Source organism: Equus caballus, chromosome 25 (assembly GCF_041296265.1).
Source record: "Equus caballus isolate H_3958 breed thoroughbred chromosome 25, TB-T2T, whole genome shotgun sequence".
NCBI lineage: Eukaryota > Metazoa > Chordata > Mammalia > Perissodactyla > Equidae > Equus > Equus caballus.
In genome coordinates, this window is record NC_091708.1 from 8819144 (window position 1) to 8838563 (window position 19420).

General features: G+C 44.3%; 1 protein-coding gene across 43 annotated transcripts in view; it reads left to right on the top strand.

Moving 5' to 3' along the window:
• UNC13B (unc-13 homolog B) overlaps nucleotides 1–19420 on the top strand; it is a 217569-nt gene that overhangs the window by 189915 nt on the left and 8234 nt on the right. For 27 of the 43 annotated variants that reach the window (XR_011432366.1, XR_011432365.1, XR_011432364.1 and 24 more), the window contains 10 exons: nucleotides 277–440; nucleotides 2789–2939; nucleotides 4691–4759; nucleotides 6365–6454; nucleotides 6797–6925; nucleotides 12447–12574; nucleotides 13209–13294; nucleotides 18564–18690; nucleotides 18930–19026; nucleotides 19258–19401. Coding sequence is in view for 34 of the 43 variants with exons in the window: in XM_070250603.1 (XP_070106704.1) it covers nucleotides 277–440; nucleotides 2789–2939; nucleotides 4691–4759; nucleotides 6365–6454; nucleotides 6797–6925; nucleotides 12447–12574; nucleotides 13209–13294; nucleotides 18564–18690; nucleotides 18930–19026; nucleotides 19258–19401 (1185 nt within the window). In the remaining 9 variants the exon portion in view is untranslated. Of the gene's footprint in view, nucleotides 1–276; nucleotides 441–2788; nucleotides 2940–4690; nucleotides 4760–6364; nucleotides 6455–6796; nucleotides 6926–12446; nucleotides 12575–12667; nucleotides 13295–18563; nucleotides 18691–18929; nucleotides 19027–19257; nucleotides 19402–19420 lie in introns of all 43 variants that reach the window. The other 16 variants (XM_070250596.1, XM_070250607.1, XM_070250594.1 and 13 more) reach the window with 5 other exon arrangements.

The following is a 19420-nucleotide window of genomic DNA, read 5'->3' on the forward strand; positions in this document are numbered from 1 at the left end:
ATAATGAGTAGGATTGTTGAATGTTGAAGATCTGGGGCCTGTTTTTTGTTTTATAAAACTTGGCTCACTGTGCTGCCCTGGACAGACCAAGTAACAATCTCAGTTCTCTTTTACTAATGTGAGAACAGCCTAGTCGGGCCACAGGAGGAACTGAACAATGACTTAAAGGACAGAATTCCTGTGGAACCCTATTCATATTCTCCTGGACTTTACCACCAGGTTTTGCTTTTGTTTTTAATGTATATTTAACTCTTTCCATTGCTCTGTCTCCTGCAGAACCTTTTCCATTACTTAACAGACATTCAGGGCACTGGAGGAGTTTGGATCCCTGAGGCTCGAGGAGACGATGCATGGAAGGTGTACTTTGATGAAACTGCCCAAGAAATTGTGGATGAATTTGCCATGCGCTATGGCATCGAATCCATATATCAAGCCATGACGTGAGGCTCCCCTGGGGCTTTGGGAAGTGGCTACTAACCCTTGGGGTGGCTAATGAAGGCACACTGGCAGGATGGACAGGTCCTCAGTGGGATAGTATGCAGTGATTTATTGCTTTCCTCTCTGAGCTGGGTGAAGTGGGTCTGTGCCCCAAGGCAAAGCAGGTATACGTATTAAGAGCAGTAACTCAGGGAGAAGGTATTTGTCTGTCTACCCCAAAGTTTGGAGATAGGAAGGTTAAAGGGCACATGAGATTATGCTAGCACCAACCTGCCCAAACATCACAGGCTTGAGGAGATAGGGTGTGTGTGCTCGTGTATATGTGTGTGACAGGCAGGCACTCATAGGTTGGCCTGGATGTCAGAGGGCACTAAACTGTAGGGAAAACAGCTATGTCTGGAGTTGACCAAGACTCCTGTAACAGAAATTCTCACTTACTATGAGAAGAGGTATAGTTTCTCTGTTGATAATGCTGCTACTAGAGCTGTGCATAGGCAGCAGCCTTAGGTAAGCAGAGGGTAGCTGTTGCCCTGGCTGTGCTTCGTTTATTTTACAAACTCTTACTGAGTTCCTTCTATGTGTCACACATTGTGCTGGGTGCTGAGAACACAAAGATGAAGAAGATGGGGCCTCTGTGCTTGAGGAACTCAGTCTAGCAGGAGAGACAGACCAGTAAACAAACAATTACAATATACTATGATAAGTACTGTGGTAGGAGTAATCACAGGGTATTATGAGAGCATCTAAATTCTAGGAGAGGCATGTGAGGGAGGCCATTGAAGAGTTGACACTTGAACTGAGTCTTGAAATCCATAAAAGTAAAGGCATGTCTGATAGGCCATATGCTGGGGTTCCAAGATACAACAGAGCACAGAATATTCAAAGAATTACAGGAAGTTCATTATAGATGGAGAGAAGAAATATGGTGAGGAATGAGGTTTGAGAATGGCCCCTCCGCCATTCTTACTCTGTTCACTCTCCCTGGATGATCTCCTCCAAACCTATGACATCAACCACTACTTCTGGGCTAAGACACCCAAATCTTCCTCCAGATCAGATCTCTCCCTGAATTTTAGATCCATTTTCAACTACTTCCTGGTATTCTCACAGACATTGCAAATTCAGCATGGCTAAATTCCAGCTCAACATCATCTCCACAAAATTTGCTTATCTTCTATTTTGATAAATGGGATGATTTTCTATGCAGTTGTCCAAACAAATTTGAGTCAGCCTAAACTTTTCTTTCTTATTTATTATTACCCCTTTAACTCCCAACATCCCATCTCTAAAACCTCTAGATTCTATCTCCTAAAAATGTTTTTAATCTCTCTCTATTGCTATAGGTCAATAGTAATGATAATGATAACAACAACAACAGCAACAACTCCTCTGTAGCATTCCCTTATGTGCCATGCACTGATCCAAGCACTTTATGAATGTTAACTCATTTAGTGTTCATATCAGACCTATGGGGGGGGGGTATCATTATTTGTCCCATTTTACACATAAGAAAACTGAGGCATAAAGAAGTTTAAGTAATGTACCCCAGGTCACTGAATGAATGGTGGAGCTGAGATTCAAACAGAGTCTGTGTTCTGAATCATTTCTCGGTTCCATTTAGTGCTTCTTTGCTGCTTTTCTGAATGATTGCAGTGACTCTTCAACTGGTCTTTCTGTCTTACTCTTATCTGTCTTCAGGTCTTCTTTTCCAATTTATCATCAAAGGGACCTTTCTGAAAGACTAATCTGATCACGCTGTACCTTTGTTTAAAAATTTAATGTAGCATTTAGGATAAACTCCTTTATTATCTATTCTCTGCATACTTCTCTCTCATTTCTTGATATTCCTCTATCAAAACCTGAACAGTTGCTGTAACTGAAGTTTCCCAAATGAATCACTCTTTCATGAATATATTTGTCTTTGCAATGCAATTTCCCTTTGCGGTGCACACTTCTCCATTTGATTAATTCTTACTAATCCTTTAAGACTTGGTTCAACCATCTCTTCTTTGGGAAGCCATTTCTAATCCTTTCCAGCCCCTAACCATTCTGATTTAGGTGATCTTCCTGCATGTTTCCACAGTGTTTTTGCCTGGCATGCCTTGGATTATTGACTGACTTTCTAACTCTTGCTTTCTCTACCAGGCTATCACATCTTTGGATTCTAGCACTTAGCACAGAGTCTGGCACATGGTAGGCGTTCTTTGAATGTATATTTGATAAATAGATTATGATGATCCTGGTATCCCAACGTGATTGGAAGCTTCATACACATCAGTGAGATCTTTGGTTACTTGGCTTTTGCTGCAAGCCCTGAAGAGTCTTTGAGACTGGGGGTGCTGTTTTTCAGGCACTTTGCATGTTTGTCATCCAAGTACATGTGTCCTGGTGTGCCAGCAGTGATGAGCACCTTACTGGCCAACATCAATGCCTACTATGCCCACACAACTGCCTCCACCAATGTCTCTGCATCTGATCGCTTTGCAGCCTCCAACTTTGGGGTGAGTATGATGTAAAAACATATCTACCTGTTTGTTATCAATTAATAAAGTTTGTTTTTTTCACGGTCAGTACTGTAGAGGTGATTGATATGCCTAGAATTCACATAGCTGCCACTTAGATGAACTTCTTTTCTTATGGGTATGTAGACTATGCTAATAGGCTATCCTTATTTCATTGTGGATAGGTAGACTCACTAATAGACTGTCCTCAGACATGGATAAATGAGAGAAGGCAGAATAGCACCACTATGGTTTAGGGGAGGGGGGCAGCACCACCTGGCTCAGAGAAAACCTCTCTGGGTCAAGAACTTGCTTGAGTCACCATGTTCCTTAGTCCTTCAGGTCCACAAATAGACCTTTCTTAATATTATTCAGTCTCTCTCTGACAGATTCATGCCACTTAAGTTCCTGTGAGACTGACGTATAAGTGAGGATACCAGTGTATACCTGAGCCTGTCCCTTTTCTAGTTGTCTGGACTATTTTCCCTTTCCAGGGTTTGCCGTTTCTTGGTGTTAAGGTGCTCAAGAAGTTGAATCTTTACTCAGAATGTCACCTGACATAAGTTCAATATAAACTAGATGAAATATCTTTGACCCACCACAAAGATCACCTCTTTAGGGAAAAAATTAGTGATACCCCCAAATCCACTGAGTCTCTGAGCCCTTTTTTTTGGTACTAAGCACTTTTTCTTATTGTCAATAGAGTCTTTCTGTAGATGAATTAATACCATTGATTAATTTGTCAAATATCTGTTCCATTCCGTCTCATCCCATTATATATTGACTTAATATCTAATGATATATAATATAATCAATATATGAATCCTAAGAGTGCTACACCAACAGCCTACAGGCATGTGATTTCACATATAATTAGACCTTTTGTATAAAAATCAACTACTGAGGGGCTGGCCCCGTGGTTGAGTGGTTAAGTTCGTGTGCTTCACCCTGGTGGCCCAGGGTTTCGTTGGTTTGGATCCTGGTTGCGGACCTAGCACCACTCATCAGGCCATGCTGGGGCAGTGTCCCACATAGCAGAACCAGAAGGACCTATAACTAGAATATACAGTTATATACTGGGGGGCTTTGGGGAGGAGACGAAGAAAATAAGAAGATTGGCAACAGATGTTAGCTCAGTTGCCAATCTTTAAAAAAATAATTAACTACTGAAATAGTATATGTTATTTATGTTAACATTAAAAAAGTAACTAAGAGAAATGATGTGGAATGTGGTTTAAAGAGAAACTCTATGAGGTCTGGCGTATCACCTTTCAAATGCATCATTATTTCTCCCTTCCATCGTTACTGATAAGCTGTGGCTATTTAACTTTTATGAGCTATCCTAGGATAAGTCAGGAGACCAGAGACTCAGGAACAAGTTGGAGAATGTGGCTGGAGTTTCCTTTTATTTGACTAAGATGAGTTAGAGTCCTAAAGGGATGGAGATACACTGGTCATCTCCTGTTGACTCTTGTATAGAAGGAGCTGTTTACCCTCGGAGGGACTTCCTTTCCCCTGCCAGTATTAGAAGATTCCCCAGTTTGAGACGGAGATGTTAAGAGGTGGAACAGGGATCACCTATCCTGTTGCTCCTTTGTACTGTTGGTTGTTCTCTTCATGGGCAGGGATGTGATAGGATGTGTCCCCAACCCAGTGTCTCCTCCTCACTCAGAGATGGTTCTGTTTTTGCTTCAGTCTAGGGAATTCAGAAACAGATTATTTCTCTCTTCCCTGTTATTTCCCACCCTCAGAAAGAGAGATTTGTAAAATTGCTGGACCAGCTGCACAACTCACTGAGGATTGACCTCTCTACATACAGGGTAAGTGAAGACATGACTGTGGGGTGGGATAACAGATAATATCAAACTCAATCTAGAGAGACTGTAGGCCAATCTTGGCTATAAAGATCGAAGGCAAGGAAAATTGGTCTGTGTCATCACACCCAAGTGCATGGCCAATGCCACTGACCCCTGTGGTTCTCCAGATTCCAAAGACCGTGCAGTGAGTAAATAGCAGCAGGAGTAGCTGCTTTTTTATAGACAGCTGGCTTTCCAATGCCACTCACATCACTCTTCCAAACTCTCTGACAACATTCTCATTAGTGCACCTCCTGAGGCTCATCTCTTCCAGAAATGCCCCTTTAAAAATTAGATAATTACATTTCCTTCTTGCAGTTTTCCATATGCTCCTCATTTTCAGGGGAGAGGTGAGATCTAGCTAAGCAGAGAGAGAGTAGCTTGGCTTGGGCAGTGATTTGTAGCAGAGGTCATATCCATTCCTAGAACAGAGGGAGGAATAGATGTAGTAGGAGGTTGAGTACCTGGGATGGGGCAGGACAGGGAAATGAGCAGTTTCTGAATTCTTCCCTAAGTTAGAGCTTCTTAGAATGGCTTCATTACTTGCATCAAAGTGTTGTGAATTTCCAGAACAAGCAATATACCCACATTAAAAAGTAAGTATAAAAATAACCTCGAAGTCAAAAAGAAGTGAAGTTTTCATTATGTGCACTTTCAGTGCCCTCCATTTGCACAAATGTTGGAGAGTTGACTGTATATCTTATATTTGGCTTAAGTGACCCTTCAAATGGAGAGTGGCTCAACATCTGCCTTCAGCTCTCCTTGGCAGCTTCCTCCTAAAACTGATGCTGAAGGGAATGAAGTGAGGCATGGCACGAAGGTCCTAAGGAGCTCATTCCAAAAGCAGTTCGCTCAGAGCTCTGCCCTGTGCTGGCTCCAGAATGGTAGTCTAGCTGGAGTCCACTGTACACTTCCTGGATCTCAATCTAGTCTGTAGTGTGGCTCCACGTATATTCCAGGATATACAGTTAGATCGCAACTTCTGAAGAACTCACTGTTTAGGTGTAATAATCTTCACCTGAGAAAAATGTGTGTGGGTGTTCATTTGTGCAAATGCTCACACACTGCATCGGAAATAGGGTTGGGGGTAGGAAGTGTTTCCTGGGGAGTATTAACCCTTGCTTTTGGCAAGGGCCTGTCTGTCAGTGAGAAAGAGAAGGAGACCTGCAGCATTACAGCTTTTCTGTCCAGCTCAAGTAGGGAAAATTCCAGTGGGTAGCAGTTGGGGAAGCTTTTGATTTCATTTCTTTCTTTTTTTTTGAGGAAGTTTAGCCCTGAGCTAACTGCTGCCAATCCTCCTCTTTTTGCTGAGGAAGACTGGCCCTGAGCTAACATCCATGCCCATCTTCCTCTACTTTTTTTATATGTGGGACGCCTGCCACAGCATGGCGTGCCAAGCGGTGCCATGTCCACACCCAGGATCTGCACCGGCGAACCCTGGGCCGCTGAGAACCCAAACGTGTGAATTTGAGTGCTGCGCCACTGAGCCGGCCCTGATTTCATTGCTTTTGACAGGGAAGGCTTTCATATTTCTCTGTTCCTTTCTTACGTTTGCTTGATTTGCAACAGAATAATTTCCCTGCTGGGAGCCCTGAGCGGCTTCAGGACTTAAAGTCCACAGTGGATTTGCTGACCAGTATTACTTTCTTCAGAATGAAGGTAAGAGACAAACTGGGCTGGTTGGTGCTGGGCTGGGGACCTGGCCACAAGGACATGGAGAATAAGAAGCACTGGGCAGAGTCTGAGGCTACAGGATTCATCACCTCTAAGCCTGTATTTCCATACACTTATTTCCTGGGTTACTTCTGAGAAGACCTGGAATTAACAAGGATGGGCTGGGCAGTTCTGCCCATCAGCTATCCTGGCAGTTTCATCCCAGAGCAAGGTCCAGGGACCCATAGACACTTGAAGGAATTTAGAGTAGTTTGGGGAGAGTTCTGGGAGGAAATCTGACCCAGGGAAGTGGGACCTTGGGTCCATATTTCTTTTGTTAATTTTCAGGTGCAAGAACTGCAGAGCCCTCCAAGAGCTAGCCAGGTGGTAAAGGATTGTGTGAAGGCCTGTTTGAACTCCACATATGAGTATATCTTCAACAACTGCCATGACTTGTACAACCGCCAGTACCAACTGGTAAGAGTTTCAGGATCAGGTGGGACCAGCAGTCAGTGGCTCTTGAAATTCAGCTTTCCGTTGCTGTGTTCATAGTGGAAGGGAGCTCACGACAAAGTTCTTCATGTTCATGAGGATGAGTGAGTTGTAGAGTGTGGACCGTTTGACCATGTGAGACATTTGTTTATGGACAAGGACCATTGGATAAGAAGAGTCAAACATAAGAAATCAAAAATAAGAAGAGTCATTGGATAACTGAGTCAAACAGAAGTGGCAACAATAAGTTTTCATTTGATGCTAAAGAAAGTGAAAAAAACTTGAGCACAGTTTCAGGGGATGAGTAGGTGAATTCTCAGTCCATCCCGGAGTCTTTTTTTCTCCCCCAGGTTTAATTTTATTCTGACTCATGTGGACCGACCTGTGTTCCAGGCTCAGATCTGTAGCTGTTTCTCTGAGCTACTGGCTCATGGATGTTTAAATTTTCCTTCTGATCGCATCTCTCTGTACTGCATGGTCTTCTGAGATATATTCATCAGCTGACTATCAAGTCTGACCCTTTCCTTCTGTGAGGCTGAACCACTTCACCTGTTTTAGGCTGGCATCCTAACTCAGTGCCTCATGACTTTGTACATTTGTCTAGATTCTTTCAGTAATTTTTTTTCCCTCATTTTAAAGCCAGGACTTCCTTCTGGGTCTGATTACTCAGTTCCTGTCTTAGCAATGTCTTGCAGACCACACACTTGCCAAATAGATTCTTTTCAGTCTAACAAATAATGTATTGAATGTTCGTTCTGGGCCAGGTCTGAGGACAGCATGGTGCTCCTTCAGAATCTCATGAGCATATATATAACTCGAGTCAAAGCAGTCCATTGAAGGGCCTTGAAGGAGGGATAAAATTTGAAGGGCTTCTAAGGAGGAAGTCACTCTTGATCCAGATATTGGGAAAAGCCACATAGAACAAGGCACGTTTGAGATAAACCTTGAAAGGCAGTAGGACTTGGGGCAGCACATGATGGGAGGACAACTTCCATCTCTTGGGCATTTACCCTTTGGTGAATACAACCAATTCGTAAAGGTTCCTAGGAGCACTTTAGTAAAAACTAAACTCGTGTTCACACTGCCCACTCTCATTCCCAAATATACTTTTTGTGCCAGCCTTATCTTTAGGGCTTCCTCCTTTTAAGGTTTGTAAAACCTCCCATTAGTTCTGAAGTCCATGGGAAGGTTTCCTGGGGCCTTTGTTTAGCTTGCCACACTCTGGGTGCCTCTGTCGTCCATCTGTGGCTTTTCTCTGGTTGGGAGATGATGCTGTTCTCAGCTTTGATCTTTCAGCTTTGCAGGGATCTGTCTGTGTATTTGGTCCCTATTCCCTAGCATGAGATGAACCTAGACTTTGAAAGGGAGCTTACAAACCATTCTGGGACTTTCTTTAGCCTTTGAATTTTGCTAACTGTTTTTCACTTTCACTCTCATTTTCTCATTCATTATTTACACTGAAGTAAACCTTTGGTATGTTTTTTTATTTCCCTCCACTGACCTTCAGTCATTGGTTTGTTCAGTCATGCATTCCTTTAACAAACTGAGCACTAGGGATGTAAACTTGATTAAGACACATCTCTGGGGCCAGCTCTGTGGCACAGCGGTTAAGTGCGCATGTTCTGCTTCGGCCATCCGGGGTTCACTGGTTCGGATCCTGGGTGCGAACATGGCACCGCTCATCAAACCATGCTGTGGCGGGTGTCCCACATATAAAGTAGAGGCAGATGGGCATGGATGTTAGCTCAGGGCCAGTCTTCCTCAGCAAAAAGAGGAGGATTGGCAGCAGATGTTAGCTCAGGGCTAATCTTCCTAAAAAAAGACACATTTCTGCCTTTTGGGATCTCATTGTTTGGTGGAGGTGGAGGCAAATTACTACATTTATTGTTTTTAAACTTGTATTGTTACTATATTTTATTGTAGTTGTAGTTGTCTGTATGTCTATACCAGAGGTTCACAGAAGGTGCTTTGGGAGCCCATAAGAGAGGTATCCAACCAGACCAGGGGTGTCAGGGAAAATTCAGAAAAGGTAAATCTCAACCTGAATTTTGAGGAATGAGTAGGAATTAGAGAAAGAAAGGGACTGGAGGGGCCAGCCCGGTGGCATACTGGTTGAGTTTGTGCGCTCTGCTTTAGTGGCCCAAGGTTTGCAGGTTCGGATCCCAGGCACGGACTTATGCACCGTCATCACACCCTGCTGTGGCGGACATCCCACATATAAAATAGAGGAAGATTAGCACAGATGCTAGCTCAACAACAATCTTCGTCAAGCAAAAAGAAGAAAATTGGCAACATTTTAGCTCAGGGCCACTCTTTCTCACCAAAAAAAAGCGGAGGGGGGATGCCATAAGAGGAAATAGAATCTTTGGAGGCACAGAATGGTGAATGAAAATGTTAATTTGAAGAAGTATGAGCAATGTAGGGTAGTTACAGTGTCAGGCTTTGGAGTTTAGATATCTGGGATTAATTCTTGGTTTTGCTGTTTATGGCTACATGACCTTGGGCAAGTAATGTAGCCTCACTGTCCTTCAGCCTCCTCATCGGTAAAGTAAGGTGATGATAATTTCTACCCAATGGAGTTGTCATGAGGATTAAATGAGATAATGCATGGAAAGTTCTTATCAGAGTGCCTGGCACATAATAAGCACTAAATAAGCAGAGGTAGTGGTTTGGTGATAGCTGCAAAAAAGAGAAGTGGTAAGGTATGAGGTTGAGAGAGAGTCATATTCTGAAGGACCTTTGTGTTGACTTGTAGATTTAGAACTTTATTGAAGGCCACTGAAGGGCAGAGGAGTAACACATGAGATTTTCCTTGCAGAAAGGTCACTGACAACTGCATGGAAGAGGGATTAGACTGAAGATCAAAGACCATTTAGGAGATCCTTGCATGATAAGAGCCTGAGCCAGAATAGTGGCAGAAAAGTTAAAAGAAGAGGTGTATTTGAGTGATATGAAGGAGGCAGAATCCACAGAATGTGGATTCTGTCCTGATTTCTAATAACTTCCTGGTAATGCAGGCTTATTAAGGACTGTGGACACTTTGTCATTACATATGGCATCCCACGTCAAAGCCCTACCCCTGTCCTTCTGGGCAGTTCCAACTTTGCTTTTGTCCCATTGGGAGATAAATATTCGTTCCAGCCTCTCTCTGGTGATTTCTACTTTTCCTGTCTGGAGTCTGACCGTACAGTTGTTGCTCCTCTCCTGAGGTGCACCATTGTATTCCTTTACTTCTTCCCAACCAAAGTCTTTCCAGTTTTTTTTCCAGCTTAATTGAGATACTATTGACATGTAGCATTGTGTAAGTTTAAGGTGTGTAATGTGATGATTTGATACATGTATATATTGCGAAATGTAGATGTTTACCACCGTTTGGTTAGTTGATACATCCTTCGCCTCACATAATTACCATTTTGTTGGTGGTGGTGAGAACATTAAAACCCCATTCTCATAGCAACTTTCAAGTATACAATACAGTATTGTTAACTGTAGTCACCATCCTTACCTTAGATCCCCAGAACTTATTCATCTTATAACTGAACGTTTATACCCTTTGACCAACATCTCCCCATTTCCCCCACCCACAGTCCCTGACAACCACCATTCTGATCTTTGTTTCTATGAGTTCAATGTTTTTGGATTCCACATATAAGTAAGATCATAGTATTTGTCTCTCTCTGTCTGACTTATTTCACTTAGCATAATGCCCTCTGGGTCCATCTTTCCTTCTTTTTTATGGCTGAATAATAATCCATTATATTTATGTACTACATTTTCTTATCTATTCATCTATCAGTGGACACTTGGGTTGTTTCCATGTCTCGGCTATTGTGAACAATGCTTCAGTAAACATGGGGCTGCAGATATCTCATCAAGATAATGATTTTGTTTCCTTCAGGTATATACCTAGAAGTGGGATTGCTGGACCATATGGCATTTCTGTTTTTAATTTTTTGAGGAGCCTCCATACTGTTTTCCATATGGCTGTACCAATGTACATTCCCACCAACAGTGCACAAGTGTTCCCTTTTCTCCACATCCTGGCCAGCATATATTATCTCTTTTCTCTTTTTTTTTTTTTGAGGAGGATTAGCCCTGAGCTAACTGCTGCCAATCCTCCTCTTTTTGCTGAGAAAGGCTGGCCCTGAGCTAACATCCGTGCCCATCTTCCTGTGCTTTATATGTGGGACGCTTACCACAGCATGGCGTGCCAAGCGGTGCCATATCCGCACCCTGGATCCGAACTGGCGAGTCCCAGGCCGGTGAAGTGGAACGTGCCTTAACCGCTGCACCACCAGGCTGGCCCCTCTCTTATCATTTTGATGATATCCATTCTAACACGTGTGAGGTGACATCTCATTGTGGTTTGATTTGCATTTCTTTGATGATTAGTGATAATGAGCACCTCTTCATGTACTTGGCCATTTGTATGTCATCTTTGGAGAAATGTCTATTCAAGACCTCTGCCCATTTTTTAATCAGATTTTTAGCTATTGAGTTATATGAGTTCCTTATATATTTTGGATATTAACCCCCTTTCAGGTATATTGTTTGCAAATATTTTCTCCCATTTTGTAGGTTGCCTTTTCATTTTGTTGATTGTTTCTTTTGCTATGCAGACACTTTGTAGTTTGACATAGTCCCACGTGTTCATTTTTACTTTTGTTGTTTGTACTTTTGGTGTCATACCCAAAAAATCATTGCCAAGACAATGTCAAGGAGCTTTTTTCCTGTGTTTTCTTCTAGGAGTTTTATGGTGTCAGGTCTGAGGTTTAAGTTCTTAATCCATTTCGAGTTAATTTTTGTGAGTGGTGTAAGATAGGAGTCCAGTTTCATTCTTTTGCATGTGGATATCCAGTTTTCTCAACACCATTTATTGAAGAGATTATCCTTTCTGTACTGAGTATTCTTGGCTCCCCAAGGCCTTTTCTCATCCAGCTAGGCAAATAATATGCTAGATGCAGATCCTCCCCCTAAGACATAAAGGGGCTTAAGGAAGTCCTAATCCACTGAAGGTTAGGCCAGCCTGCATGCGAGGTCTATTTAGTACCTCCTGCAGAACTTGAAGGAGCTTCTCAGAGCTGACGTGTGTATGTATGTGTGTGGTACAGGGGAGAATGGGTGTGAGAGGAGGGCTGCCAGTGGGGGTCACATGGAACTAGACCTACTTCGTGAGACAGGAGAGGCTGCTTACATCAGCCAAGGAGTTACCATACCCACAGCTACTGAGAGGAGGAGGATGGGTATCTTTATGTCTCCTAGACAAGCTTATCACACCAGTGCCTTGGAGCTGGGGAAAGAAGTTCTCAAGGTTTGTGTCCAAGGACCTGGCAGTAGTCGCCCCTCAACAGCACAGGGGCAGCTAGTGGAAGAAAGGCATTGGGAGAAGAAGGGTAGCTGAATCTAGAGGATGGGCTATGGGGAGAGGAAGAGAAGGAGTAAGACTGGAGACACTTTCCACATTCTACTCTAACTCTCACTGTCTGTCCCTGTCTCCTGGAATAAGAAGCAAGAGCTGCCTCCAGAGGAACAAGGGCCCAGCATTCGGAACCTGGATTTTTGGCCCAAACTCATCACACTTGTTGTGTCAATCATAGAGGAAGATAAGAATTCCTACACACTCGTTCTGAACCAGTGAGTGTCACCCAACTTGGTCCTGTCTGGTTGGTGGTTGGTTTGTCCATCAGTCTAACAGCCTCTTTCTTTCCTATCTCTGTGTGTTTGCAGTGCCACCTCTTCCTCCTGTCCGTCCGTCTGTCTCTCTGTCCCTTGTATGTGTCTGAGTAACTCTCTCTGAAGACAGGTGTGGAAACATAATGGGCGGCCATGCCCAGGCTGAGCCAGCCTCCCTGGAGTGAGAGGCCTCTGGGAATGGCTGCTGTAGGAATCCCAGGGGATCCAGAAACCATGTGTGTATGTGTCTGTCTGCTGTGAATAAAGTGGTCTCTCTTATAGGCCACCTCCTTGCCCTTCTCCTCCAGTTTATTTAGCTTAGGCCTGCCTTCTAGCCTCAGCCCTTCTCCCTGGGCCTCAATTCCCTGCCTTTTGGTCATCCTCTCCCCTGGGCCCACCTTCCTGAGCCGATCCTCTGTCCCTGCTTGTCCTATCACTGGCCCCTGGGCCCCTTTTCTCCAGATTGAGCCCACCCTTGTTTCCAAGGCTTCTCTCTTCAATCTGACCTCCAAGAACTAGGCACATTAGCCTTGGAATCAGTCAAGTCAAATGGCTCTTGTCTTGTTCTCTGACTGTGGCTTCTTCTGTCATCCAGGTTTCCTCAGGAGTTGAATGTGGGAAAAGTCAGCGCAGAAGTGATGTGGCAACTCTTTGCCCAAGACATGAAATATGCACTGGAGGGTAAGGGTGTGCCCAAGGCAGTGGGCTGCAGGCTCCTAGCCAAAGCACCTTGTTTGCTGCCCCTGTCCTCCCCCAGACAACTATAAGTTCTGGGTGACGGGTACGGTGAGAAGCTGGAGGGATTCTAGGCAGAGTGGATCATGGGTCTCAGGAGGCCTGGGGTGGGCAAAGCTCAGAGCTTTAGCCGGAAGAATGAGGGAAATGGCCGCATAGATGTAGGTTCTTCCTTCCAGCTTTAGAGCAAGTGTGTGTTTAAGACTTTCCCAGCCGGGAGATCAACTCCTCCCATGCTGAGTGTTCTCAAGTGGCCCACTCCCTGGAGCATGGTCTTGTGAAACTTATCTTTCCAGTTTTAAAGAACCATAGACCCTTAAATACATAGATAGTCAGATTATCCTCTCACACTGGGGAGTGCCTGGCCTGGCTTTCCTGGAAAGCTGTTCTGGATTGGTATGACAAAGCCGAAAGATACTTCTTCCCTCACTTCTCCTGTAGAGCAAAGTCACAGACAAATTACTATTCATCTTATTCATTCAGCTTATTCTTTTATTCATTTCCCACTTTGGTCTACAAAGATATCACTCCCTACCTGTATCAGACCTTCTCATTTGTACCTATCTGTGCTCACTTAGTTAGCTGCCTGTCCTGTCTGTTTATATATCTTAGTCTATCTTCTCAGCCTGTGGAAAGTGAATCTGGAAGGAGGGGGACCAGTCTGGGGCAAGGACAAAGCAGAGTCTGGATCTGTTATTTGGGTAGAGTGGCAGGGGAAATGGGTAACCTTTAGACTTCTAAACTTTTTAAGGTTTAGGATCAGTTAGTTTTTTTAAATTGACGTATACAACATTATGTTAGTTTCAGGTGTACAACATAATGATTTGATATTTGTATATATTGCAAAATGATCACCACAGTAAATCTTGTTAATATCTGTCACCATACATAGTTAGAAAATTTTTTTTCCTTGTGATGAGAACTTTTAAGATTTATTCTCTTAGCAACTTTGAATTATGCAGTACAGAATTATTAACTGTGTCACCATGCTGTACATTAGATCCCCATGACTTACTTATTTTGTAACCAGAAGTTTGTACCTTTTGACCCTGTTCACCCACTTCACACACATCCCAGCCCCTGCCTCTGGCAACTGCCAGTCTGTTCTCTGTAGGATCAGTTAGTTTTGAGGTTGAAAGAAACCTTGAAGATCTGTGTCAAATTTGAGACAGCCACAGACTGCACATACACATTATGTAGTTCTGTCCTGGAGCAGTGGCTGCCTCCTGCCTACGCTGGGTCAAGCTGGGGGCTGTAGCCTTTGCCTCAGCCTCTCAGGCCAGTGAGGAGGTCACCTGTCCCTCTCCTCCAGGCAGTACTTGGCGAGCCTGATGGGGAGTATGGTTTCAGTTCTTGGCTGGATTTTGAGGAGAAAAAAGATAAATACCTGTGAAAAATTCTATAAGAAGGGATAGTGTGAGGTAGGGCAGAGGTTTCAAACAGAGTCACCTCAGGAGCTCTGTGAAAGGGTGATGCCGGGAAGCTGGCTCCAGGCCTTTCACCTGGTGCCAGCTCAGTCAGCTCTGCTTTTATCAATCTTATATGGGGTTCTAGGTGAAATTTCTTTTGACAGGGGAGTTCTGTTAATGTTGAAAACAGACACAGAAGGGTTGAAACCTGCTTTAAGGCAAAGAACTAATGTTGATCTAGTTTCAAATCTCAATTTCACCACCTGCTCAGCAGTGTGATCTTAGACTGAGCTCCTGAATTTTTGTGAGCTCTCATTTCTCATCTGTAAAATGGGAGTGATGATAGCATCTATTTCGTTGAGCTGATGATGTAACTGAGATGTATGTAACATACTTAGCATACTGCATGGCATTTACTCAGCACTTAATGAATCTTAGTTATTAAGGACGATAAGAAACCATTATAGGCTCATGAGTTGAGATGCAGTGTGAACAAAGTAGCATTTTTAGAAGATTTTACCTCAGTGGAAAATGGCAGCAGGAACAGGGAGAGACTAGAAGCAGGGAGTGCAGATAATGTTGCAGTAATTTAGGGTCGAAGGAATGGGGCTTGGATTAGAGCAGAGAAATGGGAGAGGGAAGAATGGGTTTTGATAGACATTAGAAGGAAGCTATACAGGACTTAGTGATTGTCGAAAGTGGAGGGCAAGAGAAGGGGAGCAGTTTGGAGACCTGGATGATAAAAGGATACTGTTGACTCGGACTGTGAAAATGCTGTCACTCATTCACTATTTTTTAAGTCAACTTTATTGAAGTGTAATGTACGTACAATAAAATGAAAACACTTTGAGTACAGTTTGATGAGTTTTGACAAATAAACACAACTGTGTAACTGCTATCCCAATTAAAATATAGAACAGAAAGTTTCTTCGTGCTCCTTTGCAGTAAATCCCCACCCCAGCCACCAAGTGTTGATGGAGTATTTTCTTTGTGCCAGGCACTCTGAGAGTTGTTGGAGCCTCAGTGAGATGAATGAGGCATAGCTCTAGCCCTGGTGAAGCTCACAGACCAGTCTAGACAACACACATATGATTTGGCAGTTACAATTCAAAGTTATAAGTGTCACAAAAGGAAAAAGCATGAGGTGCTGTGAGGAGAACCATGTAACCCAGACCTGGGAAGACGTCCTGAAGGAGGTGGTGTACAAACTGAAACCAGAAGGATGATAGTACTTAGCTGGTGGGAAGGAAGAGTAGTAGTGACAAGAAAGGGAGACACTGAGGATACAGCATGGTCAGAGACCTAGGGTCTAGAGAGAGAGCTGGCATGCTCTCTGGAACTGGCAAGAGTAGTTCAGTGTGACTAGCACTTTAGAGTGTAGGGCAAGAGATGAGTGAGAGATGAGGATAAAGAAGTAGGACAGAGCTAGATCATAAAGGGGGTTGTAAGCCATGTTTAGGCTTTTGGACTCTATCTTGAGGCATTTGGGAGCCTTTAAAGTATGTTAAGCACGGGATTGACATGATCAAATTTATAAGGTAGAAGGGCCACTCACTCTGGTTATGGTGCAGAGAATAGATTGGAGGAGGAATGACCAGTTTGGAGACTACTGTAGTAATCCAGACCTATGCAGGTAGTAATGTGGCTAGAAAGAAATGGATAGATTCCAAAGAAATTTTGGAGGTGAAATCAACAGAGATTGGTGATTTGACTGGATGCAAATAAAGAGGAAGAAGGAAGACTTGAGGGTGATGCTCAGCATTGAACAAGAGGGTAAGGTTAGTGTGTATACTCTGTTCAGCTTCAGCTGGAGATGTTAAGATGACACGAGATGGCAACTAGAGTTAAACCCGGGCAAAGTGAGATGTTCCATCAAAGCCTTGTATAGACATTACCAGGATCAAAGAGAGATTTGAGGGAGATATCAGCAAACTGGATAGTTGAAATCATGAGGTTGAGAGAGCTCTCCAAGGATGAAGGAAAAATGGAGGGAAGAATGTGAAAGTCAGAGGCAGGAAAAGGTTATAGATACATGATTGCCTCTTTTGACAGATTAACCACACCCCCCACCCCCACCCCCCAACAACCTCAAGCATCTTTGCTGGAGCATGAGTCCACAGGACTTGTTAGAATAGTTTAAAGTGTGACCAGTGTTTCAGCAGTCATCCTGTCAGTTTTTGTACCTCAGAACTTAATGTAGAAATTGAGATTTGATACCAGAGTACAGATAATAGATTCACAGAGAAAGTGAGAGTTATATGTAAATACAGTAGTAGCACGAAAGTCCTAGAAGAAAGCAGTTAGGGAGCTCTGGAGTGATGGAGCAGCACTGCCTCCACTTCTGTTGGGTTGTTGAAGAAGGAGGGAAGGCCCTCCTGGTGTTGCCTTTTTATGTTTCTAGATTCTTAGACTGGTTCAAGAACAGCAAGGTGTGGAGTGGAAGAAAAGGGGCAAGCCCTGAGGGGGTCTTTCCGATATCCCTGATTTTTTCACTGTCCCTATTGCTCATTGCTATCTCTGCTCCGTCACAAGCATCCACTGTCATTCGTATACTAAAAGTCCCCCTTCTGGGTGGTGAGAACTTTTGGTTGTTGTCCTTTGCCTCTAGTCTTACACCTTTTTCCTCTTTTCTTGCTCACTGCTTCAAAGAAGAGACTGCAAATGAAACTTCAGTTTGAGATGGTGCTGCCTGCAGTGCTAGGAGATGAAATTCCTGGGACCAGGAGCCCTTTGAGGCTGCATCCCAGGCTCCCATTTCCTCCTTGAGTGTCTGCTGCACGAATCCACAAGGGTCAGCTGCCCAGACAGGATGTTCTGCCTTGACATGGAGGAGCATCACCTATGGCAACTGAAGTTGAGCAGTAGAGTTCCCAGGGACACTACCCTTCTCTTTGCTGCTCAGTATTCTCCCCCATTTGCTTGCTTTTACCATTATGTCATATGTAAGCACACAATTGGCTTTTATTATTCAAATCAACGCTTCATCTATAAAGGGGGTAGATGAAGAGAACCTGTGGGTGTGGCCAGTGCTTCAGACTCTCTGGGCAAGCTGTGGGTGATCTTTGTCCTAGATTTTCCAGAAGGCTCTGCAGATTCGGCTGGATGACCTTTCAAGTCCATAATAAGCGTCCCATTTTCTGTAGCATGAGGATCCTTTCATCTACCTGTGTTTCTGTGGTTTCCAGACTGATTATTCTTATTTGCGTACTTCTTTAAGAGTTCATTTTTCAGTGTCTCAGCTCTGTTCTGGGGCCGTTCACTTTGCCTCAAGATTCTGTTACACCATGGCTACTCAGTTACTCTTTCTGTCAGCTTGGGCTCACTTTGGGCTACCCTGTCTCGGCGTAGTTGTCATTGATTCATTCATGTCATGTACAACTGTTCATCTCTGTATTTAAGCCCATCTGAGGGAATGACCCAGCTACTAGGATTAGAAGAGCCCTGAAAAACCGTCATCCCTCTCCTGTCTTGGGCAGTTGCCCCACTAATCAGCATTAGCACCCACCTCCCTTTCTCCTCTTTGTCACCAGAAGACCTCCCTTGGCACTTCCAAAAGCCAGAGCAGGGAGACTATAGGCCTTATCTGGGAGTCTGGCTTAGTCACTAAAGGAAGATTTGAGCTAGGCTCTTGGAGAGCAGAGCACTTGCTGGTAGGGGGAAGTGGCTGTCAGGAGGTGATGGGAGTCACCGTTGTTCTAAGATATCTGATAGAGCCACCTGACTGGATCGCCCTCCTTGGGAAAGCTCAGAAACCATGACCTCTACCTCTGGGACCTGCCTGACCCAGCCTCTCTCCCCACCACTAGAGCATGAGAAAGACCGACTGTGTAAGAGTGCTGACTACATGAACCTGCACTTCAAGGTGAAGTGGCTCTACAATGAATACGTGCGGGATCTGCCTGCGCTCCAGGGACAGGTGCCTGAGTATCCTGCGTGAGTCATCATGTGGGCACTGTGGAGGGAAGGGAAGAGGGTCCCTCTGGTTTACAGGGTAGTTGGGGCCAGTATCCTCAATTCAGTTCAGCAAGCCAGTCTTGAGACTGCCTGTTCTGGACACTGCTTTAGAAAGACAAAAGTGTCAAACCATGTCCTACCTTCCAGAAGACCCCAGTCTGGGGGAGCTGTCAGGCACGTGGCATATGTCAACCCCCGGTTCTCCTGCCTGGCTGCAGGTGGTTTGAGCAGTTTGTCCTACAATGGCTGGATGAGAATGAGGATGTGTCCCTGGAATTCCTGCGTGGGGCCCTGGAACGGGATAAGAAGGATGGGGTAAGTCGAGGGCTTGGGCTGCATGGGGGTCAGGCCAGGTCTCCCAGCAGTTAGCTGTTAGCAAAAGTTTCTAGGCTTTAGCCAGGATGGCTGTTCCTGCCCTGTGAAGTCCATAAGGAGGACTGTTGAGGGCCACTGAGCCACCCCTGCTGGGCAGAGTCCTTTTGAACCCCACAAACTTGGGCAGAGGTAGCAGGTGAAGATGATGACCCTGTGTGTGGCCTTCCTTAGTTCCAGCAGACATCAGAGCACGCACTCTTCTCCTGCTCTGTGGTGGACGTCTTCACACAGCTCAACCAGAGCTTTGAGATCATCCGGAAGCTGGAATGCCCAGACCCCAACATCCTTGCCCACTACATGAGGAGATTTGCTAAGGTGACCATGACCCTCCTTA